The sequence below is a fragment of the Phocoena phocoena genome, chromosome 20 (assembly GCF_963924675.1).
Source record: "Phocoena phocoena chromosome 20, mPhoPho1.1, whole genome shotgun sequence".
Lineage (NCBI taxonomy): Eukaryota > Metazoa > Chordata > Mammalia > Artiodactyla > Phocoenidae > Phocoena > Phocoena phocoena.
In genome coordinates, this window is record NC_089238.1 from 4,935,711 (window position 1) to 4,957,920 (window position 22,210).

At 41.8% G+C, this 22,210-nt stretch overlaps 1 protein-coding gene across 1 annotated transcript; it reads right to left on the reverse strand.

Moving 5' to 3' along the window:
* Positions 1–399: 399 nt before the first annotated feature.
* Positions 400–21,751, reverse strand: LOC136140953 (zinc finger protein 665-like). The gene is made up of 6 exons (XM_065899086.1): positions 21,691–21,751; positions 17,682–17,719; positions 14,589–14,715; positions 8,309–9,709; positions 7,906–8,225; positions 400–771 (listed from the first exon to the last, which is right to left on the reverse strand). Exons 1-6 carry the CDS (start codon positions 21,749–21,751, stop codon positions 400–402), a joined length of 2,319 nt encoding a protein of 772 aa, XP_065755158.1.
* Between the last annotated feature and the right edge of the window lie 459 nt (positions 21,752–22,210).

A 22,210-nucleotide genomic window follows, 5' to 3' on the forward strand; every position in this document is an offset into this window, starting at 1 on the left:
TATTTTCAAGGCTTACTTAGTCTCTTTCATTTCACTGTCTCTTTATAAGCTCCTCAGCCATCCTCTACGTCTCCATCCGCTCTCCCTCATTCTTTCCACCCTGTCAGCTTTTCTACTTCTCTCTCAGTCGCTCTGTCTCTGCTCCTCCAGTTCCCCCATCGCCCACATATTTACAGAGACCGAGACGGAATAACATGCCGCCTACCGGAAGAGTCCATTCTCCAGCGGGGTGGAATTTCAGACGAAAGAACACTGGGTGTCACACGGCTGGCCCAGGTCACTCCCCGCCCCCCACGCCGGGTGAGGGGAAGGGCTGACTACGAAGGGGAGGCCGGGGGAGCAAAAGGACCGGCCTGAGGAGACGCGAGGACAGAGGCGCTGGGAGGGAGGGAGGGGGTCTCAGGAGAGGGGCGGGCTCTGCAGAATGCCAGGACCGGGGAGAGAACGTGGGCTGTCCGGGAGCGGGGCGGCCGGCGCTGCCCTCCAGGGGCCGAGAGAGCGAGGCTGGGGGGCGCGAATCCACCTCGCGGAAGGGGACGTTACAGGCGGCGGGAAGGGACGGAGGCAGTAATGGATTTTAAGCAGGAAAATGTCGCGAATGGAGGTGTCTACCTGGACCGAAGGCAGAAAAGCCAAGGGCACCGGGACCGGCCTCAGAGCGAATTCAAACCCAAAGGTAAACATGCCTGACCTGTAACGGCGACGTCTGGAGTTACTGGGAGCGTAGGGGCGGGTGCTGGGATTTACGGTCCTTGGTGACACCCCCACACTCTGAAGATGGAGAAAGGGGGGCCGCGCGGCACAGATTAACACCAGAAAAGAAAACTTACTCTCAGCAGGGTGACCTTCTCTCCGCGCTGTCCGCTTCCGCTTCCGTTATTAACGGCGCGAGCGCGGAGTTCGAAGCAGGGCTTCTGGGGGCGGGGCTTGGGCGGAGCGCTAGCGGCGAGGGGCGGGGCGAGGAGGGAGCCCCTGTCAGTCCGGGTAGCGCAGTTAGGCGGGGCAGGAGGCGGGGAGGGGTAGGTTGGTCCCTGCAGCTTGAAACTGCTTGTTTTAATTTACTGTTTGCTACAGTTTTAAGGCAAAAGCTACCGTTGCTTGGGCCAGTTATCTCGGAAACTAAGATGTTTCCTCCTAACGAGTCGAGAATGGTGTCAATAAAAAGCTGTTTTTGCCAGCAGTTAGCTGGCGTGTCTAAGTGAATTGATAAATGTATATGACATAAAAGGTTCCAGGTAGGGCTTCCCTGGTGGCTCGGTGGTGAATAATCCGCCTTACAATGCAGGGGACTTGGGTTCAAGCCCTGGTCTGGGTAGATCCCACAGGCCGCAGAGCAACTAAGTCTATGTGCCACAGCTGCTGAGCTTATGCTCTAGAGCCCGCGAGCCACCACTACTGAGCCCATGTGCCGCAACTACTGAAGCCCACGTGCCTAGAGCCCGTGCTCCGCAACAAGAGAAGCCACAGCAACGAGAAGCCACGCACCTCAATGAAGAGTAGCCGCCGCTCCCCGCAACTAGAGACAGCCCTTGAGCAGTAAGAAAGACCCAACGCAGGGCTTCCCTGGTGGCGCAGTGGTTGAGAGTCCGCCTGCTGATGCAGGGGATACGGGTTCGTGCCCCGGTCTGGGAAGATCCCACATGCCGCGGAGCGGCTGGGGCCGTGAGCCATAGCTGTTGAGCCTGCGCGTCCAGAGCCTGTGCTCCGCAATGGGAGAGACCACAACAGTGAGAGGCCCGCATACCGAAAAAAAAAAAAAAAAAGACCCAACGCAGCCATAAATTAATTAATAAAAAAACACACTTGCTACATTCCGCTTCCTGATGCACACAGAACTCATGATGCAATATGAATGTTAGAAATACTTGTGAAATACTGTTCAGATGAATTGTCGAGGATATTTTCCACTTGTTTCATGAAAATTAATGTGTGCAGGTATTTATCAGATTATAAATATGAATCATAATTTTTCAAGAGGCTTTTTGAAAGGCTATTAAAAAAGTTAAGTTATAGTAATAAGTATTATATCTCAACTGTTATAAAATTCCATTTTGTGAATCCTATATGATACATATGCATGATATATATTTATTTATTGAACTATGGTTGATTTACAATATGACATTCACTGCACGTGCACAGCATAGATTCAGAATTTTCATAGATTATAAAACTTATTACAAAATAATCGCTGTGATTCCCTGTGCTGTGCAATATATTGTTTAAGATATTGCTTATCTGTTTTATACAAAGTATTGATAGCTTGGCTCTCTCAATCCCATACTCTTATCTTGCCCTTCCCCTCCTCCCTCGCTTCACAGGTAACCTAGTTTGTTTTCTCTGTGAGTGTGTCCTGTTTCACTATATACATTCATTTCTTTTCTAGATTCCACATTTAAGTGATACCAAGTAGTATTTGTCTTTCTCTGTCAGACATATTTCACTTAGCATAATATGCTCTAGGTCCACCTATGGTGCTGCAAATGGCAGAATTTCATTCTTCTTTGTGGCTGAGTAATATTTCATTGTAGATACGTATACCACTTCTTCTTTAATCCATCTTTTTCCTTTTTTTATGACTTAAACTTTTTTTAATTTATTTTGGGCTGCGTTCGGTCTTCATTGCTGCTCACGGGCTATCTCTAGTTGCCGCGACCGGGGGCTACTCTTTGTTGCGGTGCATGGGCTTCTCATTGCAGTGGCTTCTCTTGCTGTGGAGCACACGCTCTAGGTGCTCGGGCTTCAGTAGTTGTGGCACGTGGGCTCAGTAGTTGTGGCTCGGGATCTCTAGAGCGCAGGCTCCGCAGTTGTGGCACACGGGCTTAGTCGCTCTGCAGCATGTGGGATCTTCCCGGACCAGGGATCGAACCCGTGTCCCCTGCATTGGCAGGCGGCTTCTTAACCACTGCACCACCAGGGAAGCCCTAATCCGTCTTTTTTTTGATGGACATTTGGGTTGCTCCCATATACTGGCTACTGTAAATAATGCTGCTATGAACATTGGGATGCACGTATCTTTTCAAATTAGTGCTTCCATCATTTTCAGATATATACCGAGGAGTGGAATTCCTGGATCAAATGGTAGTTCTATTTTTAGTTTCCTGAGGAAGCTCATTTTGTGAGTCATATATTTCATTATTATTTTTAAAAACACACTTTGCCCAATTTATCTATTTCATTTGCATTTCTTCCGTTTTACTTCACTGAAATGCCTGGAGGATGCATAAATCAAGGGGTTGTTTTAAGATTTGTGTGGCATGTACACAGAGAAATGACAGATGCAATGTATGAACTCTATAACCATGAAGACAGAATCTCCTCACATTTCAAGTTTATTGAGAGAACTGGAATAGTACCAGATAATGAACTAGTCTCACCGTGCATAGCGAGAGACTTATTGCTAATGTCAGGTGCATCACTGGTATTTTATTTTTATGATTATGATTATTATTATTATTTTTTTAGCCAGGCTGTATGGTATGTAGGATCTTAGTTCCCAAACCAGGAATTGAACCCACGTCCCTTGCATTGGAAGCACGGAGTCTTAACCACTGGACTGCCAGGGAAGTCCCTAACACTGGCATTTTGGAAACACGGTCTGTTAATTTTACCTTAAAAATGTCTCTCTCACAGAAACAGACTCATAGAGATAGAAAATAGACTTCTGGTTGCCAAGGCGGGGGGGGGTCGAGAGGGAGAGGGATGGACTGGGAGTTTGGGGTTAGCAGATGCAAACTATTATATGTAGAATGGATAAACAACAAGGTTCTACTGTATAGCCCAGGGAACTATATTCAATATCCTGTGAGAAACCATAATGGGAAAGAATACTTAAAAAAAGACGGTCTATATGTGTATAACTGAGTCACTTTGCTGTACAGCAGAGATTGACACAACTTTGTAAATCAACTATACTTCAATTAAAAAAATAAGGTATCTCGGGACTTCCCTGGTGGCGCAGTGGTTGAGAGTCCGCCTGCCGATACAGGGGACCACGGGTTCGTGCCCCGGTCCGGGAAGATCCCACATGCCGCGGAGCGGCTGGGCCCGTGAGCCATTGCCGCTGAGCCTGGGCGTCCAAAGCCTGTGCTCCGCAACGGGAGAGGCCACAGCAGTGAGAGGGCCGCGTACCGCAAAAGACAAACAAACAAATTTACTTATTTATTTTGGCTGCGCCAGATTCTAGTTGCAACAAGCGGGATCTTTAGTTGCAGCACAGGGGCTTCTTAGTTGCGGCATGAGAACTCTTAGTTGAGGCATGCGTGTGGGATCTAGTTCCCTTACCAGGGACTGAACCCAGGCCCCTCCATTGGGAGCGCAGTCTTACCCACTGGACCACCAGGGAAGTTCCATTTCTTTTTTTGATCGAAGGATAGCTGATTTACAATATTGTATGAGTTTCAGGTGTTCCACAAAGTGCTTCAGTTATATAAATTTTTTTCAGATTAATCTTCATTGTAGGTTATTCCAAGTTAGTGAATGTAATTTTATATGCCATACGGTAAATCCTTGTTGCTTATCTATTTTATGTATAGTAGCAAGTCAATCCTATTTGAGCCTCTAGTACTTCACGGAAAATATTTAATGTTCCTTCCCCAATATTTAACATCTCAGAGTTATGATACAGCAGTTATATTACTATATAGAGTCTAATATTAAAATATATTTGGAGGCTGTATTATATATTTAATTTTAATTAGTTAATATTAATTAGTTAATATTTCCCAACTACAAGCTTTTTGTATATTTCTCACATTCAGGTACGATGGCATGGATAAAAAACATCTCAAAATGGATTCCTTTACTTCTTACCCTGATACTGGAATCAGAATAACTACATCACAATTGGAGAGGGAATTCTCTGGCAGTCCAGAGGTTAGGACTTGGCACTTTCACTGTGAGGGCACCGGTTCAATCCCTGGTCAGGGAACTAAGATCCTGCAAGCTGCGGGGCACAGCTAAAAAAAAAAAAAACCTGGAGAATGATTTAAGTGTGTTTAGAATCAGACACAGCAGAAAGGAAAGAAATCTGTGAGTTAGAAAACACAAGGGCTCTACAAACTTTCCTTGACATTCTGAACATTAGAATAGCCCAGTGTTACATGGAATATTACCTTATCACGATAAAGAAGAAAGTCTTTTGATATAATCTGTCCCTGACACCTTTTCCCTTTACTTTCTTTCTCTATTCAAGAGGGAAATATGAAATTTCATATTATTAAAATTACGGTGGCCATTTAATGCAACTGGCTAATAATCTTCCATGAAAATGAGACAAAACCTAACATTGAAGAGGGTTTTGCCTCTCAGCCTTCTTCGTCATCCCGCAGCCAGGTTGATATGAAGACACTGAAGACTTTAAGTGCTCACGGCAGTAGAAGGGGCAGAGGACCTATCACACCGTCCACGGCACCCTCTGGACTTCCTGTTTGGTGAGAATGATAAATTTCCTTCTTTCAGTTACTACCTGAGAAACAGAATTATTATTTTGTCACGGGTGTGGAATGGGGCACGAATGAAAGAATCCTAAACTTAAAATGTGGATGAAAAATACTTCATGAAGACATCTCTTCACTGATGAGTTAGATCTGTTGAGACCATGTGGGAGAAAATTTCACGGCGTGTGAATAAATCATACTGTGAGAATTTATGACAGATGTTCAGAACGTTCAGGTGTAATGTTAATGGAGTAAAGAATGTGAGGCCACAAATACAATACAATTACACGTTTATCTGACCATCTGACTTACTGACCTATGAGCCGATGCATTACACAAACCTTCTTTGCACTGATAAACGCATTCACTCACCTGTCAGTTGGGAATGCTTCCAGTCACTGGATATCTAGCAGGAAACAAAATCAATACATTGCCTTCAAGGAGCATACATTTTCTACAAGGGAAAGTCAGCAATAATTAAATCAGATATGATGGTGTTAAGTACGATGAAGGTGTACACATACAGTGAGAGAGTGACAGGGTGTCCTAATGTAAACAACGTGTTCAGGAAATGCCCACGTGATATAAGAAGATATCTGAATAAAATCATGAATTAATTGAAAGAGTGTCACGCAAGTACACATGGGGACCATGAGACAAAGAAGGTAAATGGCTTCTGGCATCCAAGAAAGGCAAGAAAACAAATTCTGCCCTGGAATATCCAGAAGGAGCACAGTGCTTTGGATCATTTTACACATCTCGCCTCCAGAACCACAGGAGAATAAGTCTGTGGTCCTTCAAGGCCCTCAGTTTGTGGTAATTTGTTACAATAGAAACAGAAAATTTAATAAATTAATGTATGTAGAGAATCAAAACAATCTATACAAATTTCTAGAAAAAGTATAATTTGCAAGGTGTCAGGGTACAATGTGCAAAAGTCCACTGTAATTTTATACCCATGCAATTTACAAATGGAAATTAAAATTAAATATATAATACAATGTTTGCTCAAAAAAGTAAAAGTAGAAGGAAAATGTGTAAATCTAACAAAGTAAGGACTTTTACGCTGAAACCTACAACTGTAATGAAACAAAATGACCTTCTATTTAGGTCATCTGAGTGAAACATACCATATTCATTGAATTGTTAACAAAGTATACCAGATTAATTGACCGGAAGATACAACATAGAAATTATATTAAAACACCCCAAACTGACATACATGTTTAATGTGTTTTCAATCAAGATTTCTGTAGATTCAAACAAGATTTTTCTAAAAATAATAGGGAAAGGCAAAAGAACTAGAAGAGCTAAAATACCTGAAAAATACTGAAGTGGCTGGAATCACTCCACATGACCTCAAGATTTCTAATATAGCGACAGTTATCAAGACTGTGTGGGATTTGTGCAGTGACAGACAAATAGACTAATGGAACAGAATGTGGAAACCAGAAAGAGCCCTACATCAGTGCCGTTAACCCTTGAACAGCACAGGTGTGAGCTGTGTGGATTCAATTATATGGGCATTTTTTCCAATAAATACTACTACAGTACTACAGGATCTGTGGCCGGTTGAATCTGAGGATGCGGAACCACAGATAGAGAGGGACAACATTAAGTTATACGTGAATTTATAACTGGTCATGAGTCTAAAATCCTAACTCCATGCCTTGTTCAAAGGTCAAGTGTACTTCCAACCACTTTTTGACAAAGGTACTCAGCCAATTCAATGAAGGAAGGACTTTCCAACACTGGTCCTAATCAGTGAAATATTCAAAGAAGAAAAAAAAAAGAGATCTCCATTTAAACTTTACATCTGTACAAATATTAGCTCAAAGTTAAAACTTTAAAATAAAGTTTAAAACTTTATTCTATAAGAGATTTAGGAAAAACGGTATAGAATAAAATCTTCAGAATCCAGAACTTGATGTAGAGTTCTCAGACAGGTCACAAGAGCATGACCCAAAGAGAATATATCTGGGATGAATGTTTCGATGAAAACAAGACAGAATCTTAAAATGAAAAGTTTTTGCCCTCCACCTTCACCCTTCTCAGTCATACAGCAGTCACGTTACTATAGGAAGGTGAGGACCAAGTGCTCATGGATGAAGAAGGAGCAGAGGACCCATCACACCCCACACTACACCCTCTGGACTTCTGTTAGGTGAAAAGGATGACGCTCCCACTTCTTTTTGGTCACTGTTCTCCCGGTGGTCTGTCACTCACAAATATAAACTGTCTTACCTGAGAAATAAGATTATTATTTCACATTCGTGGCATTTGTGAGGTAATCTCCAGAATGAGTTCTTTAATTAATAAATTTCTCCTCTTAAGGCCTGGCCACAATAAATGCATTTATCTGGTTGCTATTCAGAATGAATTTTCTAATGAAGCGTAAGATGTGGATGCCTGATAGAAGCCTTGTCTTATCACTATATTATTAAAGTCTCTCACCAGTATGGATTACCTGATGGTAAGTTAGGCTTGACAGAACACTGAAGGATTTGCTACACTCATTACATTTGAAAAGATTTTCTCCAGTATAAAGTATTTGGCAGATCTTAAGGTATGAATTTGGACTGAAGACGTTGAGATACTCATTACATTTGTAAGGTTTCTCTCCACTACGGATTATCTGATAGAAAGTGAGTCTTGCAGGAACAAAATCTTTGCCATATTCATGACGTTTGCTCAGCTTCTCCCCACTATGAATTCTCCAATGAATTGTAAGGTGTAAATTTTGAATGAAGACCTTCCCACATATGTCACATTTACATGGTTTCTCTCACGTATAAATTATCAGATATTTAGTGAGGGTTGAGATCTGAGTAAAGGCATTTCAACTCCATTAAAGTTGAAAGGTTTCTCTACATTATGTATTCTCTGATGAATTGCAAAAAGTGAATTTCGACTGAAGACCTTCCCACACTCATTACATGTGTAAGGTTTCTCTCCAGTATGAACTCTCTGATGCTTTCCAAGGTTTGGCTTTTGAGAAAAGAACCTGCCACACTCATTACACTTGTAAGGTTTCTCTCCAGTATGAATTCTCTGATGACTTTCAAGATTTGAATTTCGATTGAAGACCTTGCCACACACATTACATTTGTAAGACTTCTCTTCATTATGAACTCTCTGATGCTTTGTAAGGTATGCCTTTTGATTAAAGAATTTGCCACACTCGTTACATTTATAGGGTTTCTCTCCCGTATGAATTCTCTGATGACTTACAAGATTTGAATTTTGACTGAAGACCTTGCCACACACGTTACAGTTGTAAGGTTTCTCTCCAGTATGAATTCTCTGATGACTTGCAAGATTTGAATATTGATTAAAGACCTTGCCACACTCTTTACATTTGTAAGGTTTTTCCCCGGTATGAATTCTCTGATGTCTTCCAAGATGTGAATTTTGACGAAAGACCTTACCACACTCATTACATTTGTAAGGTTTCTCTCCGTTATGAATTCTCCGATGGATTCTAAGGCATGAATTTTGACTAAAGACTTTGCCACACACATCACATTTACATAATTTCACTCCTGTATGGATTACCTCGTGTGTGGAGAGGTGAGAGCCACGATTAAAAGTTTTGCCACACTCATTACATTGGTAAGGTCTCTCTCCGGTATGAATCCTCTGATGACGTTTAAGGGAGGAATTCTGACTACACACTTTGCTACATACATCACATTTATACAGTTTCTCTCCGGTATGGCTCATCTGATGTCTACGGAGGGATGAGCCATGATTAAAGCTTTTGCCACAGTCATTACATCTGTAAGTTTTCTCACGAGTATGAGTTGTCCAATGACTTACAAGGTGTGACTTTAGACGAAAAACATTGCCACATACCCCACATTTATATAACTTCTCTCCCGTATGGATTATCTGGTGTCTGCGGAGGGATGAGCCATGATTAAAGGCTTTGCCACACTCATTACATTTGTAAATATTGTTCTTAAATACATGCAATTCATCCTGAAAGCTTAATGTAAGCCTATTTTCAATGGGCTTCTTTCCTGAATTCCACCTACTATGTCGATCTCTTCTGTGAGTTACATTTTCCTTACAGGCTACAGACATTCCTTTGTAATTTCTTTCATCATCCTTCCACTGACACCCAAAGTCATCTTCCTGGATTTCCGTGAAGTAAAAATGTTTCATTTCATGGCTTTTCTGTCTTTCCAACATCACTGTTTGGAATACTTCTCCTCTATCACTGTTTGCTCTTGGTTGTAATTTCTTGATCACATGTATATGAGAGATATCTACAAGATACAAAGAACCATAAGGTGTATTATTCATTACAATTCATGAGTAAACGTTTAATGTTGAATATATGATATTAAACCAAAAGTATGTAATTCCCCAGTGGTCCAGTGGTTAGGGCTCTGCACTCCCACTGCAGGGGGCACGGGTTTGATCCCTAGTCCAGAAACTAAGATGCCTCAAGCCACACAGCATGGCCAAAATAAAGTAAAATAAACACAAAGTAATACTTATGTCCAAAAAGGTTATGAAACTTCCCAATCATGACCTTAAAAATTTTAGGAACACTAAAAGAATAGGACTCTTTTTTTTTTTTTTTTTTTTTTGCGGTACGCGGGCCTCTCACTGCTGTGGCCTCTCCCGTTGCGGAGCACAGGCTCCGGATGCGCAGGCTCAGCGGCCATGGCTCATGGGCCCAGCCGCTCCGCGGCATGTGGGATCATCCCAGACCGGGGCACAAACCCGTGTCCCCTGCATCGGCAGGCGGACTCTCAACCACTGTGCCACTAGGGAAGCCCCAAGAATAGGACTCTTTACTAAAGAAAGAGTGACTACATGTAACTCAAATTAATATTATAGTAGCCTAGTTCTAACACCCTATAACAAAAACATTCACACTAGACGAACTTATGTTAGCTCTTGAAGAAACAATATTTTTCCACCAAAGCATATACCAATTAACAATAAACATACTGTGGTCTCATAAATGAGGATGCAAAGAATATTATAATATACATATATTCTGCATACTATGGTACATAAATAAATGCTAAAGAACATACAATGTACTGTAATGGTACATAATCCAAAACAGACTTATCTAATGAATAATTTAAATAACTAGCAAAATACAGCATATAGAAAATGAAGAATTTGATAACACAATTTTTCAAAAAATATTTTTCTAAATATCTGCTATAAAACTATGTACCCATAAAGAATACATATTTTACTACATTAACAAGTGGTGCACGTCAGTTGTATTCTATAATAAATGCTGAAAAACCATCATATATAAATTACAATTAAAAATTAATAAATGGGGCTTCCCTGGTGGTGCAGTGGTTAAGAATCCGCCTGTCAATGCAGGGGACACGGGTTCGAGCCCTGGTCCAGGAAGATCCCACATGCCGCGGAGCAACTAAGCCCGTGCACCACAACTACTGAGCCCGTGTGCCTAGAGCCCGTGCTCTGCAACAAGAGAAGCCACCGCAATGAGAAGCCCGCACACCGCAACGAAGAGGAGCCCCCGCTCGCCGCAACTACAGAAAAGCCTGCTCACAGCAACAAAGACCCAGTGCAGCCAAAAATAAAATAAATAAATTTTTTAAAACACCAAAAAAAATTAATAAATGAACTATTCTAGAGTTACCTAACCTAATAGCCAATAAACAGAGCAATTCCCTACCTTCACAGAGCACTTAAATTCTCCAGTTCATTGCCTCTAAAATGATAGAGGTAATAAAGAGTGAGCAATTTGTATATTTATTAACTAGGGTCAGACACAGCATTGTTTAGAACAAACTGGAGATGAAAAGCATACAAGATATGATACAAAGTGAAATGACAATAAACATGACAGAATATTAATATAACTATTTATAAAACGTAACTTTTCAATCTTTACTATAAAACATACGAGATTCTAAGCCATCTAATGGCACTAATTTGTTTAAAAGGCTTAAGGGAAATCAACACAATTTTTAAAATCAGGGAAGTAGACTCACACGTTTATGTACATGACTGCAATTGATATAGAAAGGACTGAGAGAAACAGGATTTGAACCTGGACTTCCAAAGTAAGACAACATATTCTCAAGCATGACTGCCCACCCAGGCAGTACAGATTACAAAATATTAAAACAAATACCAGGAGTTTAAAAAGAAAACTCCAAGACAGACGCAAAAGAAGGGAGCCGTGTAACTGACAATGTTGTTCAGCCACCACTCCTGAAAATGGTTTCTGAATCATCACAGCTGCACATAGTGATTTCGGTCATGTCACGAGAAAGTTATTCGACAGAAAAAGAGGCATCATTTTTACAGTCTGAGTAATGTGGAAGGTGGAGGGATGGGTGAAGGAGTGCTGCGGAAATTGAGACAATCAGGGGAACAACATAAATACGTGAGCAAATAACAGTGGTTCCGTCTACGCCAAAGTACCATGTCAGGAAAGGTCAGGTCTGAGAAAGGGCATGAGTGGAGCACAGGGTATATGCATATTGGGAGCACAGCTTGTGACTGTCTATCTGTGTGAATATAACTGTACAAGAGGAGAGCGGCCAAGATAGCGTAGTGGAAGGACCCTAAGCTCACCTAGTCTCAGGAGCACACCCAAATGACAACAACCATGGCTGAAAAAGACTGAAACCTACTAGAAACCTACCAGAACATAAAGAAACCTACCAGACATAAAGAAAAAACCACAAGGAGATACATAGGAGGGGGCGGACCCATGATACCACCAAATCCCATACTTTGTGGGGGTGACAGACAAACTGGAGAATAATTGTATTACCGAGGTCTTCCCACAGGAGTGTGAGTTCTGAGCCCCACGTCACACCCTCCAGCCCTGGGGTCTGGCATCAGGAAGAGGAGAACTTGGACAAAGTTTTCCTGGGATAAATTCCTATATCATTTCCTGAGGCTCATAGGGGATGGTCCTTAGTATTTGGAAACAAGATTGTCACAGTGCCCCTAAGAGAGGCTTTTGTGACAGTCCTCAAAGCCAGAAAAAAATGGGAAAGGCTTCTCAGTCAGGCTCTCGTGATACTTTCTATCTCGTGTCCTACAACACGCAGACCACTCTACTGAGAAGCTTCAAGTGGCGACTTACTGTGGAGCAGGAAAATATTACAGCATATGAGGGAAAGCATTCTCCAACAAAAATTTCCTGTCACCCAGTAAACCCACTCCACAGAGAGTCCATTCGTAGCTGTCTGCTACAGGTGTATTATCACAGCAAAGAAACTGGATAAAATTTCAGACTCTAGGAATATGTATTTCAAAAGCAAGTTTCAAAAGGCAAAATCATGCAAACTTAGAAGAATATGAAATCAGGAGAGTCTACATTACAGACTTGGTAGAGCAGTACAAGAGCGAAAACAATACAAGATATGGGGGTCAGATATTACAGCCCTCGAGAAGAAACCATGCGTTCTATCCAAGATGCCAAACTGAGAGCTGAAGGATTCACATATTCCCCCCGTGAGGGACTGGGAAATAAAAAGAGGATCTCTCTGTCCACTGTCTTTATAGTTTTGCTCTGTAAAAATGACACAAGATCCAATCTACCTCTCTGTTTCACACACCCCTGAAGTGTGTGGCAAAATCGGAACAGAAGAAATGGCTGTGAAATCTAAACAAGCAGATGGGGTTTGAGACAGCTCCATGCCGGTTCTGAGGTACCAGATGGAATGAAAGAGCAGCCAGTGTTTTCCCATCTTCTGATTCGGTCATATAAGAACAAAAATAGGGATAAAACTGAGAAAGGCCCAGAGACTGGAGTCTGGAGGCATCAACTCTTATGATATGGACTGAGAACTGAGCATCCAATGAAATCAAGTACAGAAAGAGAAATGAAGGGGGCAAAAGATGCCTTTAAAACAACCCTCTTCACGCTCCTCAAAGTCAAGTAAAATCTAGTTCACAGGGGCCAGATGGCAGAGCATAGATCATGATAAAGACTTTACCCTTTGGGCTTCCCTGGTGGCGCAGTGGCTAAGAATCTGCCTGCCAATGTAGGGGACACAGGTTCGAGCCCTGGTCCGGGAAGATCCCACATGCCGTGGAGCAACTAAGCCTGTGCACCACAACTACCGAGCCTGTGCTCTAGAGCCTGTGAGCCACAACTACTGAGCCCGCCTGCCACAACTACTGAAGCCTGCGAGCCTAGAGCCCGTGCTCCGCAACAAGAGAAGCCACCGTCATGAGAAGCTCGTGCACTACAACGAAGAGCAGCCCCCGCTCGCCGCAACTAGAGAAAGCCCACACGCAGCAACGAAGACCCAATGCAGCCAAAAATAAATCAATAAAAAAAAAAAAAAAAGACTTTGCCTTTGTCTCTGATGGGGCTGCAGCCCCACCAGAGGGTGAAAGAATACATTTTACATGTTGAATGACAGAATGATAACCCAGGAATAAGAAAAATGTCCTCTCAGAGTCCACAATAAATAAACTTCTATTTTCGGAAAGAACTCTCCCACTTGGGTAAAATTACCCAAAGACTACTAATGCTGCTGCTTCTTCTCTGACCTTCTGAGACCTAACCTGTGTTCACACTTTTGATAAATTCCCACCCCCTTGGTTTTTTGCTATTTTCACATCACTCTTCAGAGGCTAGGGCTCTTCCTCTTGTTCCAAAATGCAAATAATATTCAGATCAGAAATAGAAATTTCTGCTTCTCAAAAGAAATAAATAAGATCTGTGGCTCTTCCAGAATCCCAGCTCTTTGTTCAGCTGAGGAGTGAGGACATGACGGGTGGGTCTGGAAAAATATTTCACTGATTGCTCCACCACTTGCCTCCTTCTGAATGCAGAGGGAACAGTGTGATATGCAGATAATTAGCTCTCTTCCAAGAAGTAGTGAATCGAAAGCAGAGGGGTAGAAAAAAGAGAATTCGTTATTTGAAAAGTTTGCCCTGAGCTTTATAAATACTTAAGCTCTGGAACAACGCCTGACGTATCATGAAATGGATAGATCATTTGCAGAAAAGTGAAGCTTAAACTCAAGATACCACATCATGAAGCTTTTCATATCTGAGTCAACAGGGATTTCAGATCAGTCAAGCAAAACAAGGGCTCCCAAGGGGCACAGAGGGAAGATGCAAAGATACCCAAAAGGCATATCCCAACTTCTGAAGGGAAGTTATCCTCACCCAGGGAGATCAGGTTGCTGTAGGTCTCCAACATCACATCCACATAAAAGGCCTTCTGATCAGGGTCCAGGCATGCCCACTCCTCCCGAGAGAATTCTATGGCCACATCCTTGAATGTCAACGGTGCCTGAAATGAAAACATATCTCATCAAGGGGCCATGAAGAGAGTTCTTATTATCGCACAAAATGAGAAGAGGAGAGAGTGGTAAGGATCAATTCAGTGGAAGTATGTAGTCTGACGGATCCATGTAAAGGTATTTAGGGAAATTATGGGTCTCTAATTTTAATTTCTTATGCCTTTCCATAGCAATTATGATATCCTCCAATCAATGTAGATTTTTCATTTTTCCAGACAACACACGAAAAACTTAGAAATAAAATTCAATAACAGGTTGTCTATGCAGAAGTGTTACATATTACGTTTTATACACTGCGTGATATTCAAAATCTAAATGAGCTACAGTATCAGTGGTGCCTTCAGAGATGACGAAGTCCACAGTGGCTTTACAGAAAGGTCAAAATCTGCAATTATGATAATGATAACAAGAGCAAGGACTAGAAGTGTTGGAACAATTCCTGTATGCTAAATATCATTCTAAATAAATTCTTTACATGTATGAAATTGTTATAAACATAAAAGCTCATTAGAGATGACCTGTTCCAATCTTACAAAGGATAGTACTGTGTCAGCTCACACACAGATGCACATAAAATGTTAGTAATCGTATTGCTATTTAAACCATTAACACAATACTGTAGAAAAAATTCGAGGCCAAGGAATACATTTAAGATATAATTTCAAATGCAAAAAGATAGGTTTGAAATAATGATGTCTTTATCAAAACCATGGACTTGCACTTCCATGCACTCATGCACACACATGTAAACACACAATTAATTGAAAAGTCAGGAGTTCCCTGGTGGTCCAGTGGTTAGGTCTCGGCAATTTCACTGCTGTGGCCCTGGGTTCAATCCCTAGTTGGGGAACTAAGATCCCTCAAGCTGCTTGGCTTGGACAAAAAAAAAAAAAAAAAAAAGATAGGAGTTGTCTATTGACATATTTTTGGATAACATTTTCTGTCATCATTTTCATCCACATTTATTTCAGCATTTTCGAAGAACAAGAAAGTATTACCTGCACTTAATTTACTTCATCAACATTATTCTATAGTAGTCTAGTAAAAGAAAAATGGTACAAACATAAAGAGAAAAATACAAAACTTTTAACTCCTATCTCTATACAACACCTAAATTGAAGAATAAAGTACAATTTTATCCACTAAAATTAAAATAGGTAGGTATTAACAAATGCAGAACAGAGTTTGTGTATTCCACTTATAAAACACTGACTCAAAATTAGAAGTTATTACTGTTATACATTAATTTAACGTATTAAGAAAAAGACTTATCACAATAATAAAGTTAAAAACTTCCTGGAGAATTAAAAAATCATGACAAAAAGGAATATAGAAAAAAGATATTGTTATAAAGCTAGAACATTTCACCAAACATTAAAATCAGAAGGAAACCCTCAATGCTTTCCCTCTGAAGTTACAGTGGAGTGAAGGGCGCTGGCCAGGGCTCCTGCCTTTCACCACTGTACGGTGTGCCTGAGCAGCGACCACCAGAGGAAGTAACAGGAGGAAAACAGGGAACGAGAGCGAGAGACACACAGAGGGTGCGTCAGAGCTGCAACTGTGAACATTCACAAATCTAAGGACATGGGAAGGTGAAAAGTGAAAGGATGGAAAAAGATATTCCATCCTGATGAGAGCAGGGGTGACTACATAATGTCAGACAAAATAAACTAAAGACAAAATCTGATACAAGAGACAAAGGACAATATATACTATTAAAAGAATCAATTCCCCAATAAGCTATAATAATTTTAAGTACTTATATATCTAACAGTAGAGCTCCCTCCAAAAATGAAGGAAACATGAACAGAAACAAAGAGAGAAATAGCAGCACAATAAACCTATGAGACTTTAACATCCCAGTTTTTTCGATGGGTGGAACCAAAGAGAACATCAATAAGGGAAGAGAGGACTTGAACAACACTATAGACCGACTGGACCTAACAGACATGTACAAATCACTCTACCCAACAACAGCAGAAAACACACACTTCTCAAGAACAAATAAAACATTCTCCATGAGAGACCACATGTTAGGACATAAAAGAAACCTTAACAATTTTAAGAAGACTGAGAGCATAATGAATTTTCTCAAACCACAAAGCAATAAAATTAGAAATAAACAGCAGAATGAAAACAGGAAAATCCCCAAAATGTGGAAATAAAACAACATATTCATAAATAACCAATGGGTCAAAGAAGAAATCACACAGGAATTTTTAATATATCTGGATGAAAATGAAAACATACAAAAATTTATAAAATGTAGTGAAAGCTGTACTAACAGGGAAGTCAAATCAGAAATCTATTTTTACTACTCAAGGAAGTAGAGAAGAATAAACTAAAATCAAATTTAGCAAAAGGAGGAGCTTCCCTGGTGGCGCAATGGTTAAGAATCCGCCTGACAATGCAGGGGACACGGGTTCGAGCCCTGGTCCGGGAAGATCCCACATGCTGCAGAGCAACTAAGCCCGTGCACCACAACTACTGACCCTGTGCTCTAGAGCCCGCGAGCCACAACTTCTGAGCCCACGTGCCACAACTACTGAAGCCCATGCGCCTAGAGCCCATGCTCCCTAACAAGAGAAGCTTCTCACCTCAGTGAGAAGCCCGTACACCGCAATGAAGAGTAGCCCCAGCTCACCTCAACTACAGAAAGCTCATACGCAGCAACAAAGACCCAACGCAGCCAAAAATAAATATATAAAATAAATTAAAAAAACAAACTATAAGGGGTTCTATGAACAATAATGCTTACAAATTGCATAATCTAGAAGATACAGGTAAATTCATTGAAACATACAACCTATTAAGCTCTAATCTTTAAGTAATAAAAAAGTTGAAAAGAATTATTACTAGAGAGGTTCAAGCAGTAATCTGAAATCTCGAACAAGGAAAAAGCCAAGACCAGATCGGTTCGCTGCATAATTCTACCAAACATTTACAGAAGAATTACCTCTAATCCTGATAAAAAGCTTCCAAGCTTCCGAAGAGCTGTAGGGGGAACACTGGCAAACTCATTCTATGGAGCCTGCATGATTCTATACCAAGCCCAGAGAAAGACACACGAAACACAGAAAACTACAAACCAATATCCCTCATGAATACTGAAAAATCCTCAACAAAATAGTACCAAACCAAATTCAACAACACATTAAAATGACTTTACATCATGACCACGTGGATTTTTTTACTATAAGCAAGGATGACTCAACATACAAAAATCAATTAATGTCATATACCACATTAACAGAATAAAGGAAAAAAACATATGATCGTCTCAATTGATGCAGAAAAATGCATTTCACAAAATTCAACTATGTTTCAAGATATAAAAACTCTGGCAATTCCCTGGCGGTCCAGTGGTTAGGACTTGGCACTTTCACTGCCGTGGCCCAGGTTTAATCACTGGTCAGGGAACTAAGACCCCACCACAAGGCCAAAAAGAAAAAAAGAGCGATATAAACACTCAGCTAGAAAGCTTTCCTTCTCAGATCAGGAAGAAGGCAAGGATACACACTCTCTGCACCACTGTCCAGCAAAGTACAGAGAGCCCTCACCAGAGAAATTAGACAAGAAAAAGAAAGTTACCCGAATTGAAAAAAGTAAAATTATCTTTCTTCGTAGATGATAACTTTTATATGTAAACACAGTAAAGATTCCACGAGGAAACTGCGACATCAAAAAACAAGTCTAGAAAAGTTGCAGGATACCAAAAGTCAATGCCCAAAAATCATGTGCATTTCTATATACAGTGAACAATGTCAATAGAAAATTAGAAAACAATCGTATTTCTAGAGCATCAAAGGGATAGAATACTTAGTAAGAAATTCACCAGGGAGGCAAAAGACTTGTACACTGAAAGCTATTAAATGTTGCTAAAAGACACACAAGGAGATACAAATAAATAAACATCCTATACACATGGATTGAAAGACTAAATATTCTTAAAATGACCCTATTACCCAAAGTGTTGTATAGATTCAATGTAATCCCTATCAAAAGTCCCATGGCAATTTTTGCAGAAATAGAAGTAACTATGCTAAGATTCATAGGGAATCTCCCAAATCTCCAAAATACCCTTGACAAAGAAGAAAAATATAGGGCACCCTTTATAGATTTCAAAACATATCACGAAATAATCAAGATGGTGTGGTACTGGCATAAACAGATACGTAAAGTAATGCAACAGAATAGAACACGCAAAATTAATTTTGCATATACATAGAACGCACTTTCAAGGGTGCCAAGACCACACAATAGAAAAAGGACAGTCTCAGTAACAAACGGTGCTGGGAAACCGGGTATCTACCAGCAAAAGTGTAAAGCTGGAACCTTACCTGCATCAGAATGAGAAACTTCTATGTGTCAGAGGAGGCAACCAACAGCGAAAAGCAACCTCCAAGGACCGGAGATGATGAAAATGGGTGAAGAATCTCCACGTGTCAGAGATTTAGGTTGATTTCCAAGTTTAAAATCAATGATAGAATGAAACACCCTCTATCACTGATGTATCTCTGAACTTTCCATTCCATTCCCCATCATTACGATTTTTAAATCAGTGACACATCCATTTCGATTCTAATGCAGCATGAAAAGTCAGAAGGTATTTGCTGTAATTAGTCTGTTTGCTACAATTTACCAGGCATAAGTGCATATTATTACCTGACTTACATGTACAGCTTCTTTATCCTGGTTTACAGAGAACAGACAGTGCACTGAGATGGGGCCCCTCAACAATCCCTGCCGCCCAGTAGCACTGACACCGCGACACTTCACATGGGTGTGAAGCCCTGCCCAGGACTAGGCCCAGTGGAGCCTCTTCACAAGTCCCAGGTCACTGGGTCATGGGGAGACGGGATCTAAGTGGAGATGGCAGGCCTTGAGGGAAGGCCCTGGATGACTGTGAATGTACAGGTGGCAGACAAGATTAGCGAGTCCAAAGAAGGGCATCTCAGGAAGGACAGACTGAAGAATCAACAGAGAAAATGACTTTACCTGAGAAAGAGCCATTTCTGACTCCTTTTCTTTCCTCTTCCGGGCTTCTTCCTCAGGCAATAGGAGTCTTTAGAGGTCGATCTTGAAAGTTGGAAAGATGCTGTTTAATGCTTAGAATCAACACACCCCCTTCCCGAGTCACAACCACACACACAGGGAAGCCCTCAGCATGAGGAACAGACGGTCCTCTGCTGCCCACTGTCCTAGGAGGGACTCAGGACAGTAACTCCCACACAGAGAACAACAAGTAAGTTCCTACACCTATTTTTTTTCAGTGCATGATAGATCTTTGAAGATCAAATAGTGTAGGTTTTTTTTTATTGAATATATTTTTCAGATTATTTTCCATTATAGGTTATTATAAAATATTGAATATAGTTTCCTGTGCTATACAATAGGTCACTGTTGCTTTAATTATTCTATATATAGTAGTGTGTATCTGTTTATTCCAAACTCGCAATTTATCCCTCCCCCTCCTTCCACCTTTGGGAACCATAAGTTTGTTTTCAATGTCTGTTGAGTCTAGTTCTGCTTTGTAAGTACGTTCATTTGTACCATTTTTTTTAGCTTTCCCCATATAAGTGATATCATGTGTCTATTTGTCTGATTTAATTCACTTAGTATGATAATCTCTAGGACTCTACCTGCACTACTATGTGTTTCCGTTTCATTCTGTTTATCTGTCTCCCTACTTCTTTCTACGTCTCTGCCTCTTTGCTCCCCTCTACTCTCCTGCTGTTTCTGCCCTCCTATTTATTTTCTCACTCCTGTCCTGCACCACTCTGCAACCTGTTCCCCCTATCGATGATCTTTCTCCCTAACCTTTCGGATGACCTACATTTTTATGTATTTCTGCCTTTCTTCCCCCCATTTCTGTTCCCTCTCTGCCCTCTGTTTACACCCCTTCTCTCCCTGTTACACTCTCTTCCTCCCCACTCTCTGGCACCCCAGGTGGCTATGCTTCCTTCCTGCTCTCTCTGCTCTAGTAGTCCATATTTTTCCTCTCCTTCTCTCCCAGCACCATGATGCTCTGAAGGCCATGGTTCCACCTTTTATCCTCTGCCGGACCCTCTGTCTGAAACGCCTCACCATTGTCACCACCCTCCCACCACTGATCCAGAGCCCCTCACCCCTTGCTGCTCTCCAATCCCTGGAGATCCGGCTTTTTTATTTACTTCTTTATTTTATTCACCTGCTACCTTCCAGGCTTAATCACTTTCACTTTACTGTCTATTTCCAAGTCCCTCTATGTTCCCATTGGTTCTCCCTCATTCTTTATCCTCCTCAGTTTTTCTGTTTCTCTCAGTCGCTCTCTGTCTCTGCTTCTCCTGATCCCCCTCGCCCCTGTATTTACGAGGATGGCGACTGAATAAGACGCCCGCATACTGTTAGAGACAGTTTGGAACTCGGGACCGAAGAACACTATGTGTCACAAGGCTGGCCCAGGTCACCTCCCCCTACACGGGGTCTGAGGAAGTGCTGACCAGGAAGGGGAGGCCTGCGGAGCAGAAAGACCGGTCTGAGTAAGAGGCGAGGACAGAGGGTCTAAGAGGGAGGGGGTCTCAGGAGAGGGGAGGACTCTCCAGAACCCCAGGACCGGGGAGAGGACGCGGCCTCTCCGGCAGCACTGCGGCCGGAGCTGCCCTACGGAGGCGGAGGGCGAGGCTGGGGAGCTCGAATCCACCTCACGGAAGAGGGCTTTACAAGCAAGGCGAAGGTACTAAAGGGTTTTAAACAGGAAAATGTAGCGAAAGGCGGTGTCTACGTGGACCGAAGGCAGAAAAGGCAAGGGCTTCGGTACTGGACGCAGAGAAATTTAAAACCCAAAGGGAAAAGATCCACGATCTGTAACAGTGATGGGAGGAGGGGCGGGAGTGGGAATTTAAACACCGCAGTGACTCCAGCACCCTAAGGATGGAGTAAAGGGACCGCGAAGCACAGATTTAAACTAGAAAAGAGAAACTTACGTTCTGCAGTGTGACCTTCGTTGTAAGCATTCCGTTTCCGGGTCCGTAGAGAAGTGCGCATGCGCGTGGTGAAGAGGTGGGGCGGGGCCTGGATGGAGCGCTACGGACCGGGTTGTGGGGGGAGGTGAGGGGAACCTAGGTGCAAGCAGGGACCAAGGGAGGGTGGGAAGGGGGCGGGCCCGGAAGGTGCTTGGAAGGTGCTTGTACTTGATGGGCTTGAGTTGCAGTCTGTAACAATTTTAACCTAAAAGTTATATTTGTGGGGACCAGTTATGTCGAAAACGAAGACGTTTCCTCTAAACAAGTAGAATATGGTTTAAATAAAAGCTATTTTCCCCAGTAGGTTGCTCTCGTGTCCTGCTAATGAGCCCAAAGGTATTTATATTTCTGGAAATGTGGGTCTTCCAGAGTAGTTGACATGAGTCAGTGGTTGGATCCAGGAAGATTTTGTGCAATTAGAATTAATTTAAGAACTGAACTTGTGGGCTTCCCTCGTGGCGCATTGGTTGAGAGTCAGCCT